This window comes from Mustela lutreola, chromosome 11, assembly GCF_030435805.1.
Source record: "Mustela lutreola isolate mMusLut2 chromosome 11, mMusLut2.pri, whole genome shotgun sequence".
Taxonomy (NCBI): Eukaryota; Metazoa; Chordata; class Mammalia; order Carnivora; family Mustelidae; genus Mustela; species Mustela lutreola.
This window is the reverse complement of record NC_081300.1, coordinates 4208757-4231741: the sequence shown is the minus strand read 5'-3', so window position 1 is coordinate 4231741 and position 22985 is coordinate 4208757. Positions and strand designations below refer to the sequence as shown.

Sequence of the window (22985 nt, the reverse complement as noted above, 5' to 3'; positions counted from 1 at the left end):
AGAAAACTGTGTGCACTATTGGTGGGAGTGCAAATGGATGCAACATTGGTTAAAAAAGAAGTGATTAAAAAACTGGTGACATTGGTAAATTGGTGCAACTTAGAAAACAGTATAGAGGTTCCTCAAAATATGAAAAATAGAAATGCCATACAATCCAGGAATTGCCTTTTCGGTATTTACCCAAAGAAAATGAAAACATAATTTGAAGATATCTATGCACCCCTTTATTTACTGCAGCATTACTTACAATAATTTACATTACTTACAATTTTACAATAACTAAGATACGGGAGTAACCCGTGTCCATCGACAGATGAATGGATAAAGAAGTTGTGAGATATATACACAAGGGCTATTACCCAGCTATAAAAAAAAATAATAACATCTCTCCACTCAGAATAAACTGCATGGATCTAGAGGGTCCTACGCTAAGGCAAAAACCTTATAATTTCAACTTTACATGGAATCCAAAAAACAACAAAAGAGAAACAGGCTCACAAACGTAGACAACAAAATAGCAGTTGCCAGAGGGAAAGTTGTGGGAGCAGAGCAATTTAGGTGGTGGGGATTAAGCGCCACAAACTTCCAGGAATACTGTAGCAACTTTGGTGACAGATGGTAATTACACTCACTGTGGTGGGCACTTCCTATGATTGTTAAATCACGGTGGTGTCCCTGAAACTAATCCATTATAGGTCAACTCCACTTCAATTAAAATAAAAAAAACACACAACGACAAGAAAATAGTTAAAAATGAATCATAGATTATTTAATATAGATAAATGTCCCACCTTAAAAGCTCTTCGTACAGTTGGACTTGCCGGAGGGGTGGGGGTGGAATTGGAGCGTCATAGGATACGGTACCATTGTGATCTATACGATCGTCATAGTCCCTCATTGCTCGATCTTAATCAGAAAGAGTTACAGTTTGACGCCAACCTGAGACGGATACAGCTGGAAAACTTACGGGAGGGTCATTTTAGTTTAAAGTATTTACAGCAACTATTAAACTTGCCATTAAGAAAAAAGGACGGCATGTGGGAGAGGGGCAGGTGTGCGAACTCTTCGCGGCCTCCTCTGCCGACGTGTCCGCCACCCCCGGTCCCGCGGAGAAAACTCCGCAAAAATCAGCGGGGGGTCTTCTTCCGCCATCACCCCCGGGACCGCAGGGTTTAAATCCTGCTCCCTCGGAAAGGGGGCTGGGGCGGCCCGGCGACCCAGGTCCGGCCGCGGCAGGGGGCACCGCCCCGGACCAGCCCGAGAGGCCCGAGGGTGGGGCGTGGACCCCCTCCTGGGACCGCAGGACCTCGCGGTCCACGGACCGGAACCCCGCCCGGCGGAACCGGGCGAGAAGGAGGAAACGGGCCGGGAGGCGGGGAGGGGGGTTCCGGCCTGGGGTTCCGGCCTGGGGAACCTGCCCCTCCGCCGGACTCCGGAGCCCCGGGACAGGGCGGGGCGGGGAGTCGCCGGCTCTCCGACAAGCCCGGTGATTGGTGAAAGGGGCGGGGCGGGGCGACGTGGGGCGGGGCGAGGCCCATCTGCAGACGAGGCCTGGGATTGGCGGGCAGGGCGGGACGCCCCGCCAGCCCTCCGAGCGAGGCCGGGGATTGGTGGGAGGGGCGGCGGGAGGCGGGCCCGCGCCAGGGGCGTGACCGGGCACGTGGTGCGGAACCGGCGCGGCGGCCGCTGCGGTGAGGGGCTTCCGCGGGCAGAGTCGGGCGGCACCGGGCGCGCTCGGTGGGGCCGGGGCGGGCGCGTCTCGCGGGACGGCCGGAGTCGCGCCTCGGCTGGTGGGAGCGGGGCCGCGGCCTGGCCGGCCGCCCGTTCCGCGTGGCCAGCAGGGACGGGAAGGGCGGGCGTCCCGGTCGGGAGAAGGCCTTCCCGGGGTCCGGGGCGCTGCGGGCTGCCGGCGCGGGGAGGGCGCGCAGACGGTCCGCTGCTGGCCCCCGACGAGCCCCGCGGGCTACCGGAGCCCCTCGGCGCCCGGCGGAGGCCCGGGGTCAGGGGTCGCTGGGGCCCGCCGGCGTTTGAGGCCGGGAGGTGGCAGCGTTCGGGCCGGGGGCGGCTCGCTCCGTCGTGTCCTCTGCGGCTTCCTCGTCTGGACGGTGGAGCTGGTCCTGCCCCGGCCGGGGCCCTGCCAGCCGCCCCCTGGGTGGGGACGGCCCTCCTCGCGCCGACGCGGCGTCGCCAGCTGCCCCGCCCGTGTGCGGGGACGAGTGGCGGAGGAGGGTCTGTACGCGTGTTTGGGATCAAGCCCCCGAGTGGCGCGTGGGAGGTTCCTGCCCCGGTTTCACTGGCTTCTGTGGGCCCAAAGCCAGGATTCGTGCGTCTCTTTACTCCACCGCGCGCCCTGAGTTCCCGAGGGACAAGGCTGGGGGCGCTCAGAGCAAAGTCAGCCGTAGGCATCGCTAGAGGGGCCCGGGTGCTGCCGGTCTCATTTGGCCTTGCCTCTCCCTGGCCGCCTCATTTACGGAATGTCACCCCCGCCCCCAGGACATCTCAGAGCTCCTGGCATTTATTTTGGAAGCATAATGTGTGCTCTTGTTCACTCCCACGCATCGCTTTTACCTTCATCGGTGGGATTCGCGGGGGAGGGGTGGGGGGGACAGTGAAAGTGGCCCCAGGTCGTGGGCTGGGGCCTGGATGGGGAGGAGTGGCAGGTTGGGACAGGAATAACCCAGACTTGAGTGGGAGGGCGACACTGGCCCTGGCTTGACCTCCTTTGACTAGGTAACTAATTCCGGGAAGGAGTTACTTTTTAGCCAGCCCTGAGGACTTGGCATGGAGAGCTGAGCAGGCCTGTCTCTGTTTAGTCTTTGGGAAAAGTGCAGCTTGGGTAGTTATATATTGGGGTGAACCAATGGAAGGCCATTGGTTAATTTTTCTTTTCTTTTTTTTTAAAGATTGTGTGTCTCAGAGAGAGAGCACAAGCAGGGGAAGTGGCAGGCAGAGGGAGAAGCAGGCTCCCCACTGAGCAAGGAGCCCCGTGTGGGACTCGATCCCAGCATCCTGGGATCCTGACCTGAGTGGAAGGCAGACGCCTCATGGACTAAGGCACCCAGGCGTCCTGCCGTTGGTTAATTTGGGTGCACTAATGAGAGTGTGCTCAGTGAGCTTGGGATTTGGGCTATATCATGACCAGGGACCTGAAGGAAAAGTGCCCAGCGTGGCGAATTGTCATAGATAGCTTCTTTGTTTGCATTATTGGTGACATGAAAATTTGACTTACTAGTGCTCATGAAATGCCTCTCCAGCATTGTGGACTGTCTTGTCTTTCAGATAAAAGCCTCAGCTGAAGCAGGCTAGGCTGACTAGGAGCTTTGTAAATATTTTATGCTCAGTGGTTGTGGTTTGGAGAGGAGGAAGAAGGCTCTGAGAACTGGGTGGTTTGCCCTGCCCTTACCGAAGTCCTGCTGCGCACGGATTAGAGGGTAACTTCCTTAATCCGTTCAACAGCTGCCAGGCCTGATGTCACTATACAGTCACTCCTCTGCTGAGCAATCACTTTGGAAGCCCATACCCAGAAAAAAGTACTCTGTGTCTACAGTATGTCCAGGCCTTAGAACTACCTAGATATTGTAGGATCTTGGGACTATAGCTGCATCTCTGACATCCTTGGTATCACTGTGGTCTGGCTGAGCTCTTCCGATGGCTGCTTCGGGCCAGCCTTGCCACTTGATAGAATTTGAAATGTCAGTCGGAGGGTGGAGACAGTTTTGGAAGTCCCCAAACCAGGATCCTTTTTGTTTCCTATACATTCCCATTTTAAAGATGACTAGTGAGATGATTTCCTTTCCCCTGTATTTGCAAGGTGGAGCAGAGTGTGTTGGGTCCCACACAGGATAGCAAATGCACCCTGGGGGGAGGCTGTGCTTTCCACAGAGGTTCCTTTATCTTAATCAGGCCGTTGTGGGGTGTTACATGTTGTCTTTGACTATTGGGCTCAGATTATCAACTTTTAAAACAATTTACCTACCTCTCCTTGGGTTTTGTTTGCTGTGTTGTGGATTTGTGACAGTAGCAGAATGTGACACTTTTGCTGGCATCCTTGGAGTGATTATTTCCTCTGTGGTAATAGTAAATGGGAAGTTTTCTGTGTGCTTTCCAAAAAATTTGAGTGCTGGTAAGTCAGTGTTAGCAGGAACTACCTGCTTCTAATTTACATCACATACGGTCTTCAGCTCAGACCCTTTCTTTGGTTATGTGCCATTTTGACAGAATTTTGTGCATATTTTCCTTCTGAGAAAAGAGAAGGAGATCATTGTGAAACCCTAACTGCTTCTCCACGCCTCTCTGCTCGCTTCCTGGAGTCCTCGTGATGGCCTTGAGGGCGGGGCAGCTCTTTATCAGTTTAAATAGGAGGACTCCGGACTGCTGCTCAGTCAGGCCATTCACTGGCAGTACTGACGGGTGGTTTTTCCTTCCAGGAGCCTTCAAGGTGTGTGATCTGGTTGAAAGATGTCTGCCCTCACTACCCTGTTTAAATATGTCGATCAAAATCAGGATCGCTACATTAAGGTAAGGGAATGTTTATTGTAGTAAACGTTAAAATTAGGTTTAATCCAGCAGGACTCAGAGGAACTTTCAAGAAACTAGTAGAAGCTGTGCCATTTAAATTAAGTATTAAAAAATACTGTCTAGACAGAGTGAGACAAATACTGCATCATCTCCCTTATATGTGGAATCTTGGAAAGTTGAAGGTTCAGAAGCAGGAAGCAGAATAGTGGCTACTGGGGCCTGGCGGACAGGGGGAGAGGTCAGTCAAAGGGTGGGGGCTTCAGTTATGAGTGAGTTCCAGGGATTGACTGGGATAGCCTGGTGACTGTAGTTAATAGTCCTGTGTTACACACTTAGAGTTCGCGGAGAGAGTGGCGCTTCCAGCTCTCCCCACGAAAGAAAGTGTATGTGTATTAGCTAGAGTCTTCTCCTCGGCCTCGTCGTAATAGTATGCCAGTTATCCTTTTAGCTCTTGACAAAAAATATATTTTTCCAGAAATAGTAGAGCTAATGAGAGATTTTTATTTAATCTGCATGTACAATTTCATGTGATACATAGAGACTAAAGAAATCTAACTTCCTTTTTGCATTTCATCTGTTTGAAATGATTTGGTAATGTTGTGAATTCACTCTGTTTCTTGACATTAGAGAACTGTGCTTTAAAGTTATTCTCGGAAGACATTTCAGATGGAATCTTGACTCTCAGTCTAACAATTATACTGCAAAGAACTTGGCCATAGTGAGCACGAATAACAAACTAACTTAGACTGTGAAAATTTGGGGTATTTTCTCTATGTTGTAGTCGTAATTTTGTTAGATTCAGACTTATTTATGGAACTTTGTACATTTCACATTCATCTCATGCTTAATGGTTAAAAACATACAATCTGACATCTTTCTGTTATGCTGTAGTTCTGGATACAGCCACGTTTTTTAAAATGTTAAACAAAAAACAAATGTGATCGCTCTTTTCTTTGACATCTAGCCATCATGTTAAAAATGGAGTGGTTGCAGGCAGCAAATTTGTGAATACTCTTCCTTCCTTAAAGGAACACCTTTCCAGAATCCCTTTTTGCTTATTTTCCACAAACAGAAACTCGCAGAATGGGTAGCCATCCAGAGTGTATCTGCGTGGCCCGAGAAGAGAGGCGAAATCAGGAAGATGCTGGAAGTTGCTGCTGCAGAGATCAAACAGTTGGGTGGCTCAGTGGAATTGGTAGATATTGGAAAGCAGAAGGTATGGCACTAGTGCTCTGGGAATTGCAGAATCACAGTTAGCAGACCTACCTAAGGACCCAGCACATTCTTTTTTTTTTTTTTCTTTTCTTTTTTTCCTTTTTATTTATTTGAGAGAGAGAGAGGGCACATGTGAGCTGGGGAAGGGGCAGAGGGAGAGGGAGTGACAATCTCAAGCAGACTCCATTTTGAATGCAGAGTCCAACATGGGGCTTGATCTCACAACCCTGAGATCATGCCCGGAGCTGAAATTAAGAGTTGGACGCTCAGTCAGCTGGGCCACCCAGGCAGGTAGGACTCAGCATGTTCTTAAACCATCTTTTGCTTCAGATAATCTGCTTGTCTTTAAAACAAATAAAACAGTCTTGATAGGGATACCAAACTGTATAATTTTCTCAGCTGGATGGGGGCAAAGCTTTTGTAATATTCAGCGTTTTTCTTCAAGTGTTGAGGTTACTCAGAAGTAAGTTAATGTCAGGGCACCTGGGTGGCTCAGTGGGTTAAGCGTTTGACTTTGACTCAGCTCAGTTCTTGATCTCCGGGTTGTGAGTTCAAGCCCCTAGTTGAGTTCCATGCTGGGTGTGGAACCTACTTTAAAAAAAAAAAGAAGAAGAAGTAATGTCATGGTCACTCTTTGAAAATTACTGAGATTGCCCCCTAGAAAGCCGTGTGCATTCAAACTAGGAAGTTGTACACTGTCTGTGTAGGTGTAAAAGGGATCAAGACCCCCAGTCACTGTGCTGTGCTCCCTGTGTCCCCGCTGGTAGAAACAACACTTTTATATGAGTTCATTCCTGAAAAAGAGCTACTGGGCCTGGGGGCCCAGCTGCATTTTACTGTAGAATTCTGACCGGTGACATTGGTTCATTTTCTTCCTGACATGAATGAACCATCTCACTAATGGTATATTATTTCACTTTTTTAGTTTCAGATGATTTTAAGTCCTACACCAATGGCATGTGTCATGTCATGTATTTTCCAAGTTTGTAATATTCTTTTACATTACAGGGGGTGACAGGGTTTGGCTTATCTCGATTCTCTTGACTGGTGACCGAAGTGTCTGCTGGTATTATAGTCTTAGGGTTTTATGCGTGGACATTCAGTGGCATGTGGTCTTTTCATAAAGAGAAGAACCCAGAGGCCCAGGTGGGCTGTGTCTCCACTGGGCACCCACAATCAGTTGATGGTGAAGGAGATTCAAACATGGGTGTCCTGATTCCCACTCAGTATTGTATGTATGAGATTTCATTTGGCCAGAAATGTAATAATTGACCTAAGATACACTGTATCTTCCTGACACTTTTCCCCACTTGATATTTTCTTGAGAAGCATAATTGATTTGCTCCCCTTCCCTTTTTTCCTTATACAGTAAGAAAACAACAAAACAAAAATCTAGCTGGCAAACAATTTACAAGAGTTGTTTCATTACAGTAGATTTATTCTATTTGACACTGGCACTGCAGTGCGTTTCTTCAGAAAGAGCCTTCCACAAAAGATAAATGACCGCAGCCCTCCCGAGTTACGTAAGACCTGTTCTTATCAAGGAATTGACTGATTTCATCACTGTTAGAAAAGTTCCGCAGAGATCCTTGTAGTGTAAGGCGGCAGCTTCTTCTGCTGTCCCTTCATGTCACAGCAGTGATCCGTACTTTAGGAAGCCGTGGTGACGTGGGGCAGGTGCGGAGGCGGAGTTGGGTGTTATCACGGGTAGGTGCAGAAGCCGGGGCGTCCTCGGGCTTCCGGGGGAACAGTGACATTTGGAGCTCGGGTCTCAGTGATGGACCTCAGAGCCTGGGCCCCTGGCGGGCAAGGATCGAAGGTGGGCATGGACGGTGGGGAAGGCTGCTGGCAGGCTCTTTGGTATCGGGCCCACTGCCTCGGCTGCTGCGGGAACGTCAAGTCGGGCCTGTCTGCTGCCCAGCTGCTGCCCAGGCAGGAGGGTGGAAAGGGCGCGTGGCCAGGACATGTGGGGACCTGGTCACTGGTCACTGGTCCTGCCTGACCCCCAGACAGAAGTGCTGAGGAAATGGGACAGTCGTGGCTTGTGAGCAACGGTGAGGTGAGGGAAGAAGTGAACCAAGTGTACAGGATGGACTCAGGCCCGTGGGGCGCCAGGGCCGTGAGTGTAGGGCTGGGAGCTGGAGCAGGGAGGTGGCCGCGGGGATGGGCAGAAGCGGGGAGACGTGTGGAAGCCTTGCCGAAGACATTTGTCCAGACAGGTCCTCCAGGAGAGCGGTTCCGTTCCGTGGTAGCCCGTAAGCACGTGACTCTCTTTCTAGCCAGACTTCCTTCTTCCCTGTTGCAAGTAGTTAGAGATGCCCGGGCAGAGATTTGCAATTTGCAGTGTGAATTTCAGCACAAATTTATCTGTGGGCTCAATTGGCATCTCAGAAAAACGGTAAAGTGTTTCAGTATTTTAGCTATATTGAGTAGAAATTTATTTAGAGAAAACCAGTCATTTAAAAATCATGATTCTGTGCTGTGGCTTACCAAGAGTTATTGAGGTGAGTGCTTCCAAGCGCAGTTCACTGGAAAGACAGATCCTGCAAGAATCCTGGCGGCCTGCACGCTACCTAGAGCACCTGTCCACTTAGTGCTCTGACTGATACCCTGATACCCCACCCCCCGTCCCCCCGCACTCCTGATCTTAGGGGCTTATGGGAGACTAGTTGAGTGTGAGGAGGGAGCTCCGGCTCTCTCTGCTGGTTTTACTGTGGCTTGCTACAAATTCTGTTCTCTTTTGTCCTGGTCTGCATCCTTTTCTGTGCACATTTGTGATCCACATGCAGAATTTCAAATGTGTAGCTCCTGCTTTAAGAAGATGGTAGTATGGGCACCTGGGTGGCTCAGTGGGTTAAGCCACTGCCTTCAGCTCAGGTCATGATCTCAAGGTCCTGGGATCGAGTCCCGCATCAGGCTCTCTGCTCAGTGGGGAGCCTGCTTCCCTCTCTCTCTCTCTCTCTGCCTGCCTCTCCATCTGCTTGTAATCTCTGTCTGTCAAATAAATAAAATCTTAAAAAAGAAAGAAGATGGTAGTAGTTTTCATCCATTATTTAAAAAATATTGAGCAAAGTTGTACCCCAAACTTAAGTCTTCATAATATGCTTTCTTAATGTAAAAGTTAAAAAAAAAAATCAGCTTTTAAAAATTTACCAAACTGCCTACAGTTGGTGAACATTATACAGTCTAAGTGCTCTGGATTATGGGGAAGGAATGTCTTGTCCATTACTGCTGCAGCAGAACACTGTGTTCTTGAACTCTACGATATAGGCTGATTGATAAGAACACATGAAATGGTCCAGATACTTGAATAATATCTACTATAAGCACCACGTTTTTAAACAAAGGCTGTGCTCAATTGCTTCCTTCTTGAATCTTAGCTCCCTGACGGCTCTGAGATTCCGCTCCCTCCCATTTTACTCGGCAAGCTGGGCTCCGACCCGCAGAAGAAAACCGTGTGTATTTATGGACACCTGGACGTGCAGCCGGCAGCCCTGGAGGACGGCTGGGACAGCGAGCCCTTCACCTTGGTGGAACGCGACGGTAAGTGATACTTTGCTCTGGAGAAGCCTTCCTGCTCTTCTACCTGAGGGGGTGCACTGGCTGGGGACGTAATGATCACTCGGGAATGGTCCTCGAGCCCTGCCTGGGCCACACACCCATGGGCACTTGAGACTGTCGGTCTAGGACCCACTCCAGGCTGCCCTCCCTTCTTCCTGACCCCTCTGGTATGGAGCCTCTTCCTGCCTTCATTCCTGAATCTCCACGTCTCTGTACTCGACTGTCTTTGGCCAGATGAGGAAGCCCCTTCACTTGTGTGTCGCCCCCTTGGGCTAAGTCTGGACTGTCTGTAATCCAAGTCCTTATAGCTGGACGCGCTGGGTTTCTGTCTAGACCTTTCCCTGGCTCGGGGTCAGCTGTGTCCGTTACCGTGCACGGTCGAGGAAACTGGGCACTTGCAGCAACGTCACTGAGGGAATTCAGTTCCGCGCCACGGTCGGATCACAGCGTGGTCGCTGACTTCCCAGTAGGCCCCGCTGAGCGTTAGCCCCGCACACGCGCGGCTGTTCCCCTGCTCTCCGGCCTGCCCTTCCTCCTGGTTCCCGTCCCCCGCCTCCACACGGTCCCCCCACCTTCCTTGCCCCTCCACAAACCTAGAGGTCACCGTCACCCCCACTGTGCTCCTGTGGGCCCGCAGTCCCCGCGGGGCTCCCCCCCAGCTACCACACGCCCCTTGCGGAGAGCTCGCCTGTTGCTTGTTGAAGTTGCGAGCCCTCCTCCCCTCTTTTCCCTGCTGCATGAGGACCTCAGTGCCGTGTGTCTCACCCTGACACCTCTCAGGAGACTCAGCGGGGTTCCTCTGTCCCTCCCACATGTCTCTCCTCAGCACTGCTCTGGCAGCTGTGCCAGGTGACCCCGGCTTCTGCACCGGCACTGCTCACCCACTGTCCTGGGAGGCCTCCCGCTCCCTCCTTCCCAAACCTGACAGACAGGCACCCGCGGTAGGGTCTCAGGCGTGGATGAAGCGGGGTAACAGCGCGTCTCACAGATACGTTTCCCGGTGGTCAGCTGGCGGCCGCGTTCTTCTCCTTGTCGGGGGGCGGGAGGGAGGAGCACAGCGCCTTGGACAACCCTGTCCCGCACAGTTTCGGAATGTCGGAGTAAGTGATTCAGTCAGTGCTTGCCACAGGAGCAAGGATGCTTTTTAGGAGAATTCTGTAGCTTTTGTGAGAAGTGGGTTTAGTTTATAGAAAGAAACTCCCAAAGTGGCGATGGCTGGGAGCGTCCTGCTGCTTCAGCTTCAGGGTGCTCTTGCTGCAACTGTCAAATGCTAAAAACACGTTGGAAATGAGCAAGTCCAAGGCCTGGCTGTTACAGACCTGGCCAGAGAGGAACTGAGCCCTGCGCACGCCTGGCCCGAGTGCTGTCCTTCCTCCGGCCTGGTCCCCCTCTGATGAGCTTATGCATCATAGGACAGGGTGGGGAGCAGGGTCTGGACTCAACGGCCCAGTGACCTTTGTGGTGGCCAATGCCCACCAGCCTTTGTTAGGGGTCCCAGGAGTGGGTGTGCAGAGGGGGATCCTGAGACTAACGACATGGAGGAGAAGCAGTAGCGGACGTGTCCTTTGGTTTTCAAAGGGATAACGTGGAGAAGTAAATAATGAATCTAGTCTTCTCCTTACCAAATTAGGTGTCACAACTGGGGATATGTGAGATTTCTAGTGCTCTCTTGATGGTGCATCGTGGGTCCTACATATGACTAGGTTGCCTACCTTTATCTGCTACCAGCTGGCGGAGGAGGTCGATTGGAAGGAACGAGCCGGCTGCCCCTTGGAGCAGTCCCAGCAGTCTCCGGCCTGCGTCGGCAGGGACAGGGGCGCTGGCTGACGGCGGTGTCTGCTGGCAGGAGGGGAGGGCAGCTGGGAGCAGCCACGGGCTTGCTCTTAGTGACTATGGGGAGTTCTCTGGCAGAGTCTCACCGGACTGGAGGAGCGGGACTCGGGACTCGGACAGAATGAAAATGGGGCTTCCGCTTGGAAGAGGGGGTCTCGGGCCAGCTGCCCGTGGCGGCGCTAACATGCTGTCAGCTGTGCACCAGCAACGCGCTTTCTTGTCTGTTTCCTTGGATTGTAACTGGGCCTGCTGATTGCTGTTCCAGGCAGATTGTATGGGAGAGGCGCAACCGATGATAAGGGGCCAGTGGCCGGCTGGCTGAATGCCCTGGAAGCCTTCCAGAAGACAAATCAGGTACTCGAATCACAGCTAACTGCCTTGCTCCAGCAGAGCGGTACAAAGCAGGGCTGTGTGTTCCCAGAACAGCCCGTAAAGATCAAAGATCCCCAGGATATGAGAAGGCAAGGTCCCCCAAAACTGTATCAGCGCAGTGGGATCAGAGGTAAGATTGTAGGTTTGTTCTCCAGCTTTAGGAATTGTAATTGTTTTATAGTTGCCCGGAGGTCATAGTATTAATGACTCAATGGGACCCCAGCCAGCACCTGAAATTCGAGTTTTCAGCCGCAGGCTCTGCCGCTGAGATGCCTCACCCGGAGGCTAAGCCGTGGGCCGTGTGGGAGTGGGCGGCCCCTAGCTTTCTCAGGGTGGTTTTTATCCTCCTGAAAAATTCTTTTTTTTTTTTTTTTTTTTTTTTAAGATTTATTTATTTGTTAGAGAGAGCGCACGCACGGGCAAACAGAGTGGTAGGCAGAGGCAGAGGGAGAAGCAGGCTCCCTGCCGAGCAAGGAGCCGGATGTGGGACTTGATCCCACGACACTGGGATCATGACCTGAGCCGAAGGCAGCCCCTTAACCAACTGAGCCACCCAGGCGTCCCTTCTGAAAGATTCTTATTTTTTAAGATACATTTCTTTAATTGAAATCCCTGTCCCCATCTAAAGTTTGTAAAATAGAAAAGTAGGGAGGAACAGGGCGCCCAGACTTCTAGCTGTCAGAGACTTTGTATTTTGTTATTTACTCATCTTTTCAACTGTCTTTAACCTGCTCCTCACCATTGTGTAGCCCGTTTTTGCATCATGCTTTATCTTGTACTGCGATAAAATAAGAGTAACAAGACAAGCATTCTTGTCAAAGGGCGAGTGGTGGGTCTGGAGAGGGCCTGGGACTCTCTGGTCCACCGTGTCATTTTGCACAGGAGGGAGCACAGGCTCAGAACCTCCAGCTGACTGGTCTCAGAGACCGTGAAGGCTCCCCCTTCTCCAGGGCCCCCTGGGATCTGGGGGTGACCAAGAGGAGGGTGCTGTGTGCAGGGCGGAGCCTCCAGAGCCCTTCACTTATGCCCCTCCACATGCCAGGTCCCAGGAAAGATTGTGCTCAGGAGGCAGAAGCAGGGGGCGACCTAGGTGGAGCAAAGGGCCTTCTGGGGGCAGTTCTGAACAAGGACCCCAGGGATTTGTGTCCACGTGGGGGCTCTGCCATTTTGTAGCCTATGTGACCTTTGGCAAGTCACCTCGCTTAGGTGCCCCTCCGTGCGCTCCTCTGTGGAAGGGCGACTTCTTGCAGGCGCTGGGGAGCCTGGGAGACAGAGCAGGAGCGAAGCTGGGCAGTGCCTCGCACTTTCCGTGGGCTCTGCGGGAGAAGGGCCTTCGGCACGTGGAAGGTGGTGGGTCGCGGTGTGGAGCGCCCGGGCATGGGAGCAGGTGCCCTCTTGCTCTGGCATGCGGGGGTGGTGGCCAATCCCTGCCACACTGTGTTGTGGCCTGTGGTATGGAGAGAGTCACTCGGGCTTCCCTGGAGACTCCTGATGGGTGCTGGGGCGCGCAGCGGTCCCTGCAGGTAGGAAGTGTGGTCACACCGTGGCGTCCTTGGCAGGAGTCCGCAGTGCGGGTGTGGCTGCGGCCGGCTGCACGCATGAGCCTGGACCGCCCAGCACGTGAGGACTAAGGGTCACCACAGGGCGCACACAGCCCACCCGATGGCTCTGGAGGAAGTTGAGTGAGATTTGTGATTGCAGAGCGTCTGGTGACTTCCTGTGTGTGGTGCCTAAGAAAGAAAACCGCGTGAGAACTGAAGGCCTCCCCACGCTTGTTTCCCTCCCGCAGGAAATCCCAGTCAACGTCCGGTTCTGTCTGGAAGGCATGGAGGAGTCGGGCTCCGAAGGCTTGGACGACCTGATTTTTTCCCGGAAAGACACGTTCTTCAAAGACGTGGACTACGTCTGCATCTCCGACAACTACTGGCTGGGGAAGAAGAAGCCCTGCATCACCTACGGGCTCAGGGGCATTTGCTACTTTTTCATCGAGGTATCGTGTCGAGTTCTTCGTGTTCTGTGGTGTCTCTTCCCCGCCCGCAGTCTCCCTTGTCCTTCCGTAGTAGGAGGGGGCCCCGCGTGCAATGGAGAATCCCAGAGCCTTCTCCGTGGGCCGGGTCTTCGTGTGACCCCCCCTCCAGATTGTGTAGCCGGAGTCCATTCTGTGCCACCTCGAGCTGCCGGGTGTTTGGAGAATTGTCTTGGAGCCGTTGAGGAAAGACGAGCTGCTGTAGCCATTTAAGAGCTGACTTGAGCAAACACTGCAGGAAGACGTACTGTTAAAGACTAGGATGTTCATCTTTCAGCCCTTAGTTCTGCCTAGACCAGAGATCTCGAGGGGACCGGGTGGCTGTGCTTGACGCAGAAGCCGGGCTCAGGGGCAACACGGGAGGGCTGGGCTCAGGTGAGCCCGCGTCCCTTCCACAGACGAGGCCGGGTCTAGCACACTGAGCGAACTGGTTCCTGTAAAGGAGTATTTGGAGGCTGAAAATGCCAGCGTCATCGTCACTGCTGCCCTGAGCCCTTCGTCTCTCAAGACTACCAACAGTCTGACACAAGAGCCCAGGGGCTGTGGTCAGTCACTCCCACTCGGCCATTTCACAGGTGTGGAGACTCGGGCCTGGCGAGGCCGCAAACCCGACGCCGGTCACAGGCTAGTGAGGGGGAGCAGAGGGCGGGTGCTGGCCACAGGTCCTCAGGCTCAAGGTCCTTACAGGCCGCCTTTCATGGTGCGCATCCTCTTTCAGCGGAAGAGCGCAAGGTCTCTGAAGCCGTGTGTGTGCACCTGTGGTCAGCAGCCCTGCTGTCCCCGGTCCGCGTTCCCAAAAGAGTGTTTCTTTTGTTGCTGCCGAAGTTTTGTAATTTAGTAAATGCCTTGCTTTGTTCCTGGAGGGAACAGATTTTGATTTTGAGGATTTGAGGATCTCGTGAATGTTCTTCGTTCACCGTGGCCAGGCTGAGTTCCCGCCGAGCGGCTGACGGAGGGCTCTCTGTGTCCGTCCAGGTGGAGTGCAGTGACAAAGACCTGCATTCAGGCGTGTACGGGGGCTCGGTGCACGAGGCCATGACGGATCTCATCACGCTGATGGGTAAGCACGGGTTCCACTCACTGCCCGGTGACTTGCGGGGGAAGCCGGAGTGGCCTTGTTTCAGGCTGTCCGCAGCATTCGGCGCTGTCCCCATTCTCTGTGGACTGCGTTTGTCTCTTTCCCTGTTGCCACTTCCTCCCGTTCACTGCTCCCTTTGAAAGGTGAAGATGCTTCGTTTCTGCCTCTGTCTCCCTGGACCCCTCCGTGTGTCACTAAACCTTGCCTTACCTCAGGGACCCAACCCGGGCAGTCCCTGGCTCCGTCGTCCCTGTCTGAGCGGTCCCGTAGGATCACAGGACACAGTTGTGTTTTCTGTCCCTTGGAGGGCACCTGCCCCAGTCTGTTTGGCATCCCAGCACCCCAGCGAGGGCCCCCTCTGCTCCACCCTGTGGGAGGGAGGCCCAGCCCCATCCTCCTGGCATCCTGCTGGTCAAGGCTGACGAAACTTTGCCTCATCCCAGGATTAGCCTAAGCTCTGTCCCCTTCCCTCTTGGATAACGGCCACCATACGTGCGGCCTGTTGCCTATTCTACTCTGTTCATCTCAGACTCCCTCGTTTGGGAGCCGCTAGTTTCTTATGCAACCTGGATTGAAAAAGAACTCTTGGTCAGTGTAGTGGCTTTTACAGGAAGCCTGCCAGAGGCAGTCTGCTTGGTCGGTCTCCTGTTCCGTGACAGGGGACAGGTCACCCCCACTTCTGCATCTCTGTTACAGTGGGGAGATGCTACTGCTCCCCTCGCTGGGTTGTTCAGACATTTAACTGATTGTTCCTAGGCAGGGCTTGAGTGCTCTGCCAGGAACTGGAACTGCTGGGGTGGGGTCCCCGCCCCCCGTGGGACTGCTGCTGCGTTTCTGCCGCCCGCCCGGTGAGCACCGCTCCTCTGTGCCCTCCCAGGCTGTCTGGTGGACAAGAAAGGAAAGATCCTTATCCCCGGCATCACCGAGGCAGTGGCCCCCGTGACGGAGGAGGAGCTGGAGCTCTACGACCAGATCGACTTTGACCTGGAGGAGTATGCCAGGGACGTGGGGACGGAGACTCTGCTGCACAGCTGCAAGGTGGGTGCGCCCCCGCCCACCGCCTCCCACCAGGCCCTGTGCTGGGGACTCCCATGGGCGGGAGCCAGGGCTGCCGGCAGAGATCAGGCATCTGCGTGTGTCCCCAGGTCCTCAGGTAGTCCTGACGCTGGAAAGCAGCACATTACCAGGCTTGGAATTGGAAGGAGGAGGTTTTTAAAAATGCCACGTGTTGACTTTTGACAACTCGGGAGCTGGAGAACGTACACAGAGAACACACAGTAGCAGGCAGCTTCTGCCTGATTTGCGTTTGCAAAATGATGTTTTACCGCCGGGCACAGAGATGATTAAAGGTGTCCTCAACAGCCAAGGACCACATGGAAAGCATTGGCTCAAAGTAGTTACTTAACTATGAAGAAAAAGTTGCGTTGGGATTTTTTTCTTAATTAGTCTCGTCCTTGGCTTGTGTGGCACGAGTGTGCGTTTACATCTGATGCAGCTGTCAGTAGAATTGCAGCTACAGACCCTGGGATACAAGAGGGATACGGCCAGGCCCAGCCCGTGAGTTTCCTCTCGCCAGGAGACAGATGGGCAGAGAAGTGTGACAGAGTGTGGAGGCCACTCCAGGGCCAGGGGAGGCTGGTAGGGGTCAGCAGGGGTGAGTGCCAGGGCAGGGCGCAGGGAGCCCAGCTGGTCGTGGGGCGGACTAGCCCTGGGCGGCCTGGGACTCACACTGAAAAGGCCCGGTGTGCAGGCCCGTGGTGTCCCGAGGAGCGCGTGTGCTGTTCTGGGAGACGGCGGACGTGATGGGTTTGAGCCGAGGGAGGAGGTGATGAGCCCTCCCTGGCGGGCAAGTGGCGGCAGAAGCGATGCGGGTCAGAGCGGGGACAGTGAGGCAGGAGAGCAGCTGGGCCGCTGTGGGAAGAGTCTGGAGCCGGGGGGGTGGCACAGGGGGGGTCTGGGGGCATCTGGAAGCAGGCCACACAGGGGAGGGTTGGGGGGCCTGACTGGAGCGGGAGTTTGCAGGTGGCGCGGGGCGCTGCTGGCAGGGGGACCGCTGGCAGGAGGGGCCTGAGGCCGGGAGAGAGTAGTCCAGGGCAAGGGTGTTTCTGGGAAAGCTGGTTGCAAACAGACTCCTGGTGTTGTTCCTGCCTTGTCGCCTAGCAGTTAGCGCCTGTATGTGAGATGTTGGCCTTTCGGGCCACGTGTTTCCCTTCCCGTCTCACTGACCCTGTCTGGTTCACAGGTGGGGAGTCCACACATGAGGTGGCGGAGTCCCTGAGGAGCCCGGAGCCGCGTCACCTTTCTCCTTGCCCGCCTGTTGTTCGGGTGGCCACGTGGCTCTTCGGACTTGTCTTGCGCCACTGCTGGGCACAGTGGGCGTGAGAGGCCCTGGTCTCAGGCACATGTGTAGGAAATGAGGGCCTGCTCTGGGCCAGTCCCTTGGCAGAGGGTGACGATGCTTTTGGTCTCTGGGCCCAGGGCTCCGTGGACGGTCCTGGCTCTGCTCCCGTAGGAACTACCCCTGCATTCCGTTCCCTCGGGGGGTGGGAAGCTCACAGATGGCCTGCGCCATGCTGCCCTCTCTCTCCTGGCTCCTGGTGCCTCTGGCCCCGCAGGAGCTCTGATCTAGGCGGGCTCATGACTTGCCTTCAATTCTGCGGGGCTGGTGGGAACCCTGTGGTTCTCCTGGCCACCAGCAGGGAAGCTGGGAGACACCATGCTTGAGGCTGCGGGAGTGTGACAGAGCCCTCACACTGTGCTGTGTCAAAGCAGGTTCCAGAGCACATTTGGGGCAGGCTCGTGTCTTAGCCCTCCTGGGTCGGTACTTGATGCCCATGATGGTGTGGACCCCAGGCCGCGGGCCGCCTGGTGGAACTTAGATGCCATTGCTGTCTCTTTCATAAGCAGTGTTGCCCACTGACTCCTTTTCTTGTTTTCGGCAGAAAGACATCCTGATGCACCGATGGCGCTACCCGTCCCTCTCCCTTCACGGGATCGAAGGTGCCTTTTCTGGGTCAGGGGCCAAGACCGTGATTCCTAGGAAAGTGGTTGGCAAGTTCTCCATCAGGCTCGTGCCCAACATGACTCCAGAAGTCGTCAGCGAGCAGGCATGTGAGGGAGCCGGGACGTGGGCTGGGGCGGCTTCGCCACGGCGGACTCGGAGCACGAAGACTTTCAGGAGGGCACTGAACCCCAGACCCACACCTCCCTACTTCTTCACTCCTCGCAACCCCATAATTGGCTGAATAAGCAGTTCAGAAACTGATCAGAGATAAAGGCCATATAAAAAGCATCACGTGTGACCTTTGTCACTGCTGAAACGTGCTAAAACCTGACCCTTGACCTCATTGTAAGGCTTCCGGGCAGATACCAGCTTCGGGCCAAGTATGTTACAGGGAGAACCCACAGGAGCTGCATCTGGGCCAGTGTGAGGAGTGGACAGGCTGGATTCCAGAAGGGGAAAATCCCAGAGGGGGGCAGTCAACCCTGCCCTCCTCTGAGATTTCCTGGAGATATGGCATCAGAGACTTCCTTACTGCAAGGAAACTGAGGCCCGAGCTTCTGTCATCAGATGTGCCCCCGTCAGTGCCGGGCTCCACTCCCGGTCTTGGTCTGCATATGATGATTAATGTAAAGCACATCAAGGGATGTTTTTTAAAGACTTGATTTAAGTATCATCCTGTGGGAACATCTGTAAAGGGTAGGTTGCTTGAATGAAAGTGTACCTTTTAGCTTCAAATTGTTGGATTTTGTTTTTTGATAAAATCCCTGATTTTGTTACCACTGTCGTGCTCAGTATTGCGCAGCAGGAAGTGAGAAACGACATCCATCGTAGACTCTGTAGACAGGTGTAGACTTACTGTAGACTCGTTGCGGGCCCCCCTCAACCCCCCTCTAGACCCTCCTCAGAGGGACCTCAGCACTGGCGCTGAGGCCAGACTACAGTGCGGTGTGTCTCGTTTGTGACGCAGGTCACGAGCTACCTGACAAAGAAGTTTGCCGACCTGCATAGCCCCAACAAGTTCAAGGTGTACATGGGCCACGGTGGGAAGCCCTGGGTGTCTGACTTCAACCACCCTCATTACATGGCTGGGAGAAGAGCCTTGAAAACAGGTGAGACTTCTCCCTGGGGATGCAGGCAAGGGCCCTGAGGAGAGCCCCCAGGATGGGGCCGTGCCCGCCGCCCACCTGGAGAGCGGAGGTGCTGTGCCCGAGCCACACCTGGGGTTCGGACTCCTGTCGCTGGGTAGTAAGTGCTGCGGGTCCCCAGCCTCGCCGCCTGAAAGCTCACCGTGTCTTTCACTCTTCTCCCCCAGTGTTTGGTGTCGAGCCCGACCTCACCAGGGAAGGTGGCAGCATTCCTGTGACTTTGACCTTCCAGGAGGCTACGGGGAAGAACGTCATGCTGCTGCCTGTGGGCTCCGCGGACGACGGAGCCCACTCCCAGAATGAGAAGCTCAACAGGTGAGGCTCTGGGTCCTGTGTCCTGCCCCTGTCCTGCCCCTGCGTTCGTTTCCTCATGGCTGCCCGTGAGAAACCCAGGAGAGCCTGGGTGAGCCTCCTCCTACTCCCCCTCCCTCTCCTCCTTCCTCCCTCCCCGCCGCCTCCTGCCCCACCTGTCTGGCCGCTTTGAGAGGAGCGCAGGAGGGGGCAGGGAGGCCCCCCAAGGGCAGTGCTCTGCCTGCTGCCGTCTTGTCTTCAGGCTAGCGAGCACCTCCAGTGGGAGGCGGCGACAGGCCCTGGGCAGGGGGGTTCTTCACAGCAGGATTCAGCCAGTGCCCGTGTTTGTCTCAGGACATCATCCAGGACTCCTACAGAAACTCCGTGCTTCGCCTGTTTGGAAAGTCGGTGTCTTTGCTGGTCCCGAGCCCCCTCTCTGTGTTTCTGGCTGATGCGTACATGAGGCGGGCTCTTCAACCAACAGGGATGGAAGGTGTCCCTGAGTTAGCGCTGTAAGGCGGAGGGTCCAGGCAGGCAGGGAGGACCCGTGGGTGATACGAAGAGCCAGGAAGGACAGAGAACAGGAGCTGTCCAGGGGTCACGGGGGTAGGCTAGTCACCGGCTAAGACAGACGTCAAGGGAAGGGACAGAGACCTGCGTATCCAGGCACAGGGGAGGCCTCTTACCCAAACAAACAAAGGGAGAGGCTGTGAGCAAAGTGAAGCTTTTCTTCTTAAGTACTGGGTACTGGGTGGGACCTGTGTCTTCTGTTAGACCACGACCAGGATGGGTCCCTAGTGGGGCAGGGGCAGGTAGACTGAACTCACACTTGAGAACCAGGTGGCCAAATTCTCAAGGCCAGCGAACTAAAGGCCAGCAAGCCAGGACAGTGGGAGCCCTGGAAAGGACACCGGGCGCACGCCTGGACCGCTGGACAGCAGCCGACACGACGGCCTGTTCTTCTCCATCAGGCTGAACTACATAGAAGGAACCAAAATGCTGGCTGCCTACCTGTACGAGGTGTCCCAGCTGTAGGAGCGAGGAGCGCTGCCCCGTCCCCACCCGTCCCCGCCACTCAGGACCGTGTAGCTCAGCGCTCTCCTCGCCCTCTCGTCCGGCATATGTGGAGTGACCATGCCACATTCCTGGAGGTGGGCAGCGTGAGGTCTACAGCGAACAGCCAGGATCCAGCACACAACTGCGGGCTGTGGCGGCTGGCCAGCTGGGCTGCACGGAACCCTCGGTGCGGGCCGGCCATCCCTGCCTCCCGACTCGGATGCGTGCGCTGGGGAGATTTAGTCGGGGGCACCCGGCGCCTCCCGGGGCCGCCCCTTCTTATCCTTTGGCTTTGTGTGGGTTCTGTCCTGCTCGCACGACCTAAAGCCAGTACCGGTGTCTCCTGTCTTCTCTTTATTATGATTTGTCAAAACCTAAACTTAATTGGAAGGATTATTTGTTCTCAGTATGTGCTGCCAAATAAAAAAGTAGAAGTGAAGCCTCTCGGAGAGTTCCTGCCCATCGGACTCACTGTGGGGTACCCTGTCCTTTGTGGGGGGCATTGGAGGGGCGGGGAGGGCCCGGCACCTGCCTTCTCTCCCCAGCGCACACAAGGAAAGGCAGAGTGGTGGTGCTTGTCCCTGGGTCCTCCTACCCAACACTGAATGAGGCAGGATGGTGACAGGGAAGTGGTTCTGAGAGCCCTGGGTTCTCTGCAGTGTGTTTGGAAGCCCCTGTCCCCTGCAGCCTCTTCAGCTTCCTCCCAGCCTCCCCATCCCTCCCCCATCCAACACCACTCGTTCACCGGGGACACTCGTGTGGCTTAGTCCTCCGAGCCACCACGCTTGGGTTCTTTGCACCTCCACTCTGGTTCCTAATCAGGGCGTAGAGTCGTGCAGCGTGGACGAGACTGCACTCTTGTCATGAAGCATTGCCAAAGCTGCTTTGTGCCGGGGGTGGGCTCGGACGTGCAGAATCCAAAGCTCGCCCTGTGCCGCCACTCCCCTGTGGGCAGCTGGCCCCCGACCGAAGTCCAGCCGCCCGGTCTCCTGCAGAGGAAGGCAGAACTCAGCAGGCCACGTCCTCGACCCAGAAGACCAGCTCAGAGGAGCCTTTCCCACCTGAAGGAACTTGAGTGTCTCCACGTGCTGGAGGGAAATGCCAAGTTTGTTCCGCTCTTGTCACTTTCAGGAATGGCGCCAGGAAAAGATGACAGACATGTCAGAATCCTGAATTATGTGCATTAGTGAGGACATAGGCCACTGTGACTGAAGCCTTTGTGGCTGTGGCCGTTAACGTGTTTCTCCTTGTCAAGCCCGCGCAAGTAGGCTGGGCTGGCGCGGCAGCTCCTCCGTCCCCCGGGCCTGGTCTCTGCTCTGGGTCGTCTCCTGCTCCGCAGTGGCCGTTCCAGTTCCAGCGGCCCGCGCCGCATCTCAGCCTGTGCTTTCAGGCGCAGTGCAGGCCAGGCCCAGTTCCCTGCGCGGCCTCTCACTCTCGGGAGGTCACGTGGCCGCTCCTGACCACACGGCGGGGGCGGGGGGTGCGCGCAGGAAATGGGCCCGGCTTCCGGTGCCATCGCTCCTTGGGTCAGGGAAGACACACTGGGAATCGCACCGTGATTCTGCCATGACGTTCGTCCCAAGGCCATCGGAGAGAAAGACTGCATAGCCTCAGATGGGGAAGGACTCATGGAGAACCCTTGGTAAACTCCCTCGGAGAAAACTGTAATGGTGGCATCCTCCGGCTTCGGGGAGCTGCTGCATGGGGTCAGGAGACGAGCCTGATCCAGTGCCGTTCACAGTGTCCTTTCTTTGGCTTTGTACCGTTTCCTGTCAACATGTGACAGTGGGCCAATTTGGGCTCTCAAGAGAGCCCAGTACAGTCTGTTCCTTTCAAGTTCACGGCAAGGTTCATAAATCACCTGTGTTTAGGAGAATCTGTTACTCTGTGGCCTAGGACGATGGCCCCTGTAGGAATGCTGCATAAAAAAATGGTTTGCAGAATTCCGCTGGCCTCTTCTTTGAAATAGCCTTTGTGGAGAGACCGCTTCAGTGCACACCTTGAACAGTCATTTAGGAAGAAGAAAAGTTCCTTGGAGAACGGGGTCATGGCCAAAGCCTACTCTAGATGGAACTTTGACCCAGGTGTAGTGGACACGGTCCTGTGGTCCCACCTGTGCATGTGGGAGAGATCAGGGATCAGCCCTGCCCATGATAACCCTTGGAGATCCGATTCACAGCCTGGTGTGTTTGGAAAGATCTCTCTAGGTGATTTGGAAACAGCCCATTAGCGGTGGAACTGTGTCTCCCCCAGCCCCCAAGTGTATAACTTGAAGTCCTAACTCTCAGTATCTCAGAATGTGATCTTACTAGGATATAGGGTCCTTGCAGATGCAATTAATTATGACAAGGCCACACAGGAGTAGGGCCGGCCCTAATCCAACATGACTGATGCCCTCGCGGAAGGGGGACATTTGGACACAGACACACACACGGGGGGGAGGGCATGTGAGGATGAAGGTGGAGATCGGGTGGTGTGTTCGCAGGGTGAGGAATACCAACTGCCCGACAACTGGAAGAGGCCAGGAAGAGGTTCTTCCTCAGCCCATAGAAGGCACCAATCCTCCCAACACCCCAATTTTGGGCTTCCAGGCTTCGGAATTGGGGGACAATAGATTTCTGTGGTTTAAGCCTCCCCCAGTCCATGGCATATCTACTGCAGCCTGGGCAGGCTAACACGTGCCTAAATGCCGGTCGAGCTCACGTGTAGCTTTTGTCACAAGGGCCCCCGAAGACAGAGCAGAGGCTCTACACCTGCCCTCAGGTCATAGGCTGTGCTCCTGTTGCTTCTGTCTCATCTCTGCTGGCCTTGGGCACACACAGTTGCTTCCCCTCGAGGGCCACCCCTCCACGTGCGCTCCAAGGAGCACCTGTTGATGCAGCCGGA

The 22985-nt window shown here is 54.8% G+C and overlaps 1 protein-coding gene across 5 annotated transcripts; it reads left to right on the top strand.

Moving 5' to 3' along the window:
* Positions 1-1587: 1587 nt before the first annotated feature.
* Positions 1588-20538, top strand: CNDP2 (carnosine dipeptidase 2). 5 transcript variants are annotated; one of them, XM_059138770.1, is made up of 12 exons: positions 1589-1691; positions 4428-4518; positions 5591-5734; positions 9114-9276; positions 11393-11481; positions 13289-13489; positions 14501-14585; positions 15481-15641; positions 17546-17710; positions 18575-18716; positions 18920-19067; positions 20015-20538. In XM_059138770.1, exons 2-12 carry the CDS (start codon positions 4459-4461, stop codon positions 20076-20078), a joined length of 1422 nt encoding a protein of 473 aa, XP_058994753.1. In that variant the 5' UTR covers positions 1589-1691; positions 4428-4458; the 3' UTR covers positions 20079-20538. The 5 variants fall into 5 exon arrangements, with proteins under 5 accessions (XP_058994755.1, XP_058994753.1, XP_058994754.1 ...); XM_059138769.1 differs by lacking the exon at positions 1589-1691 and adding an exon at positions 2651-3431; XM_059138772.1 differs by lacking the exon at positions 5591-5734 and having other exon boundaries at positions 1588-1691.
* Positions 20539-22985: the final 2447 nt, after the last annotated feature.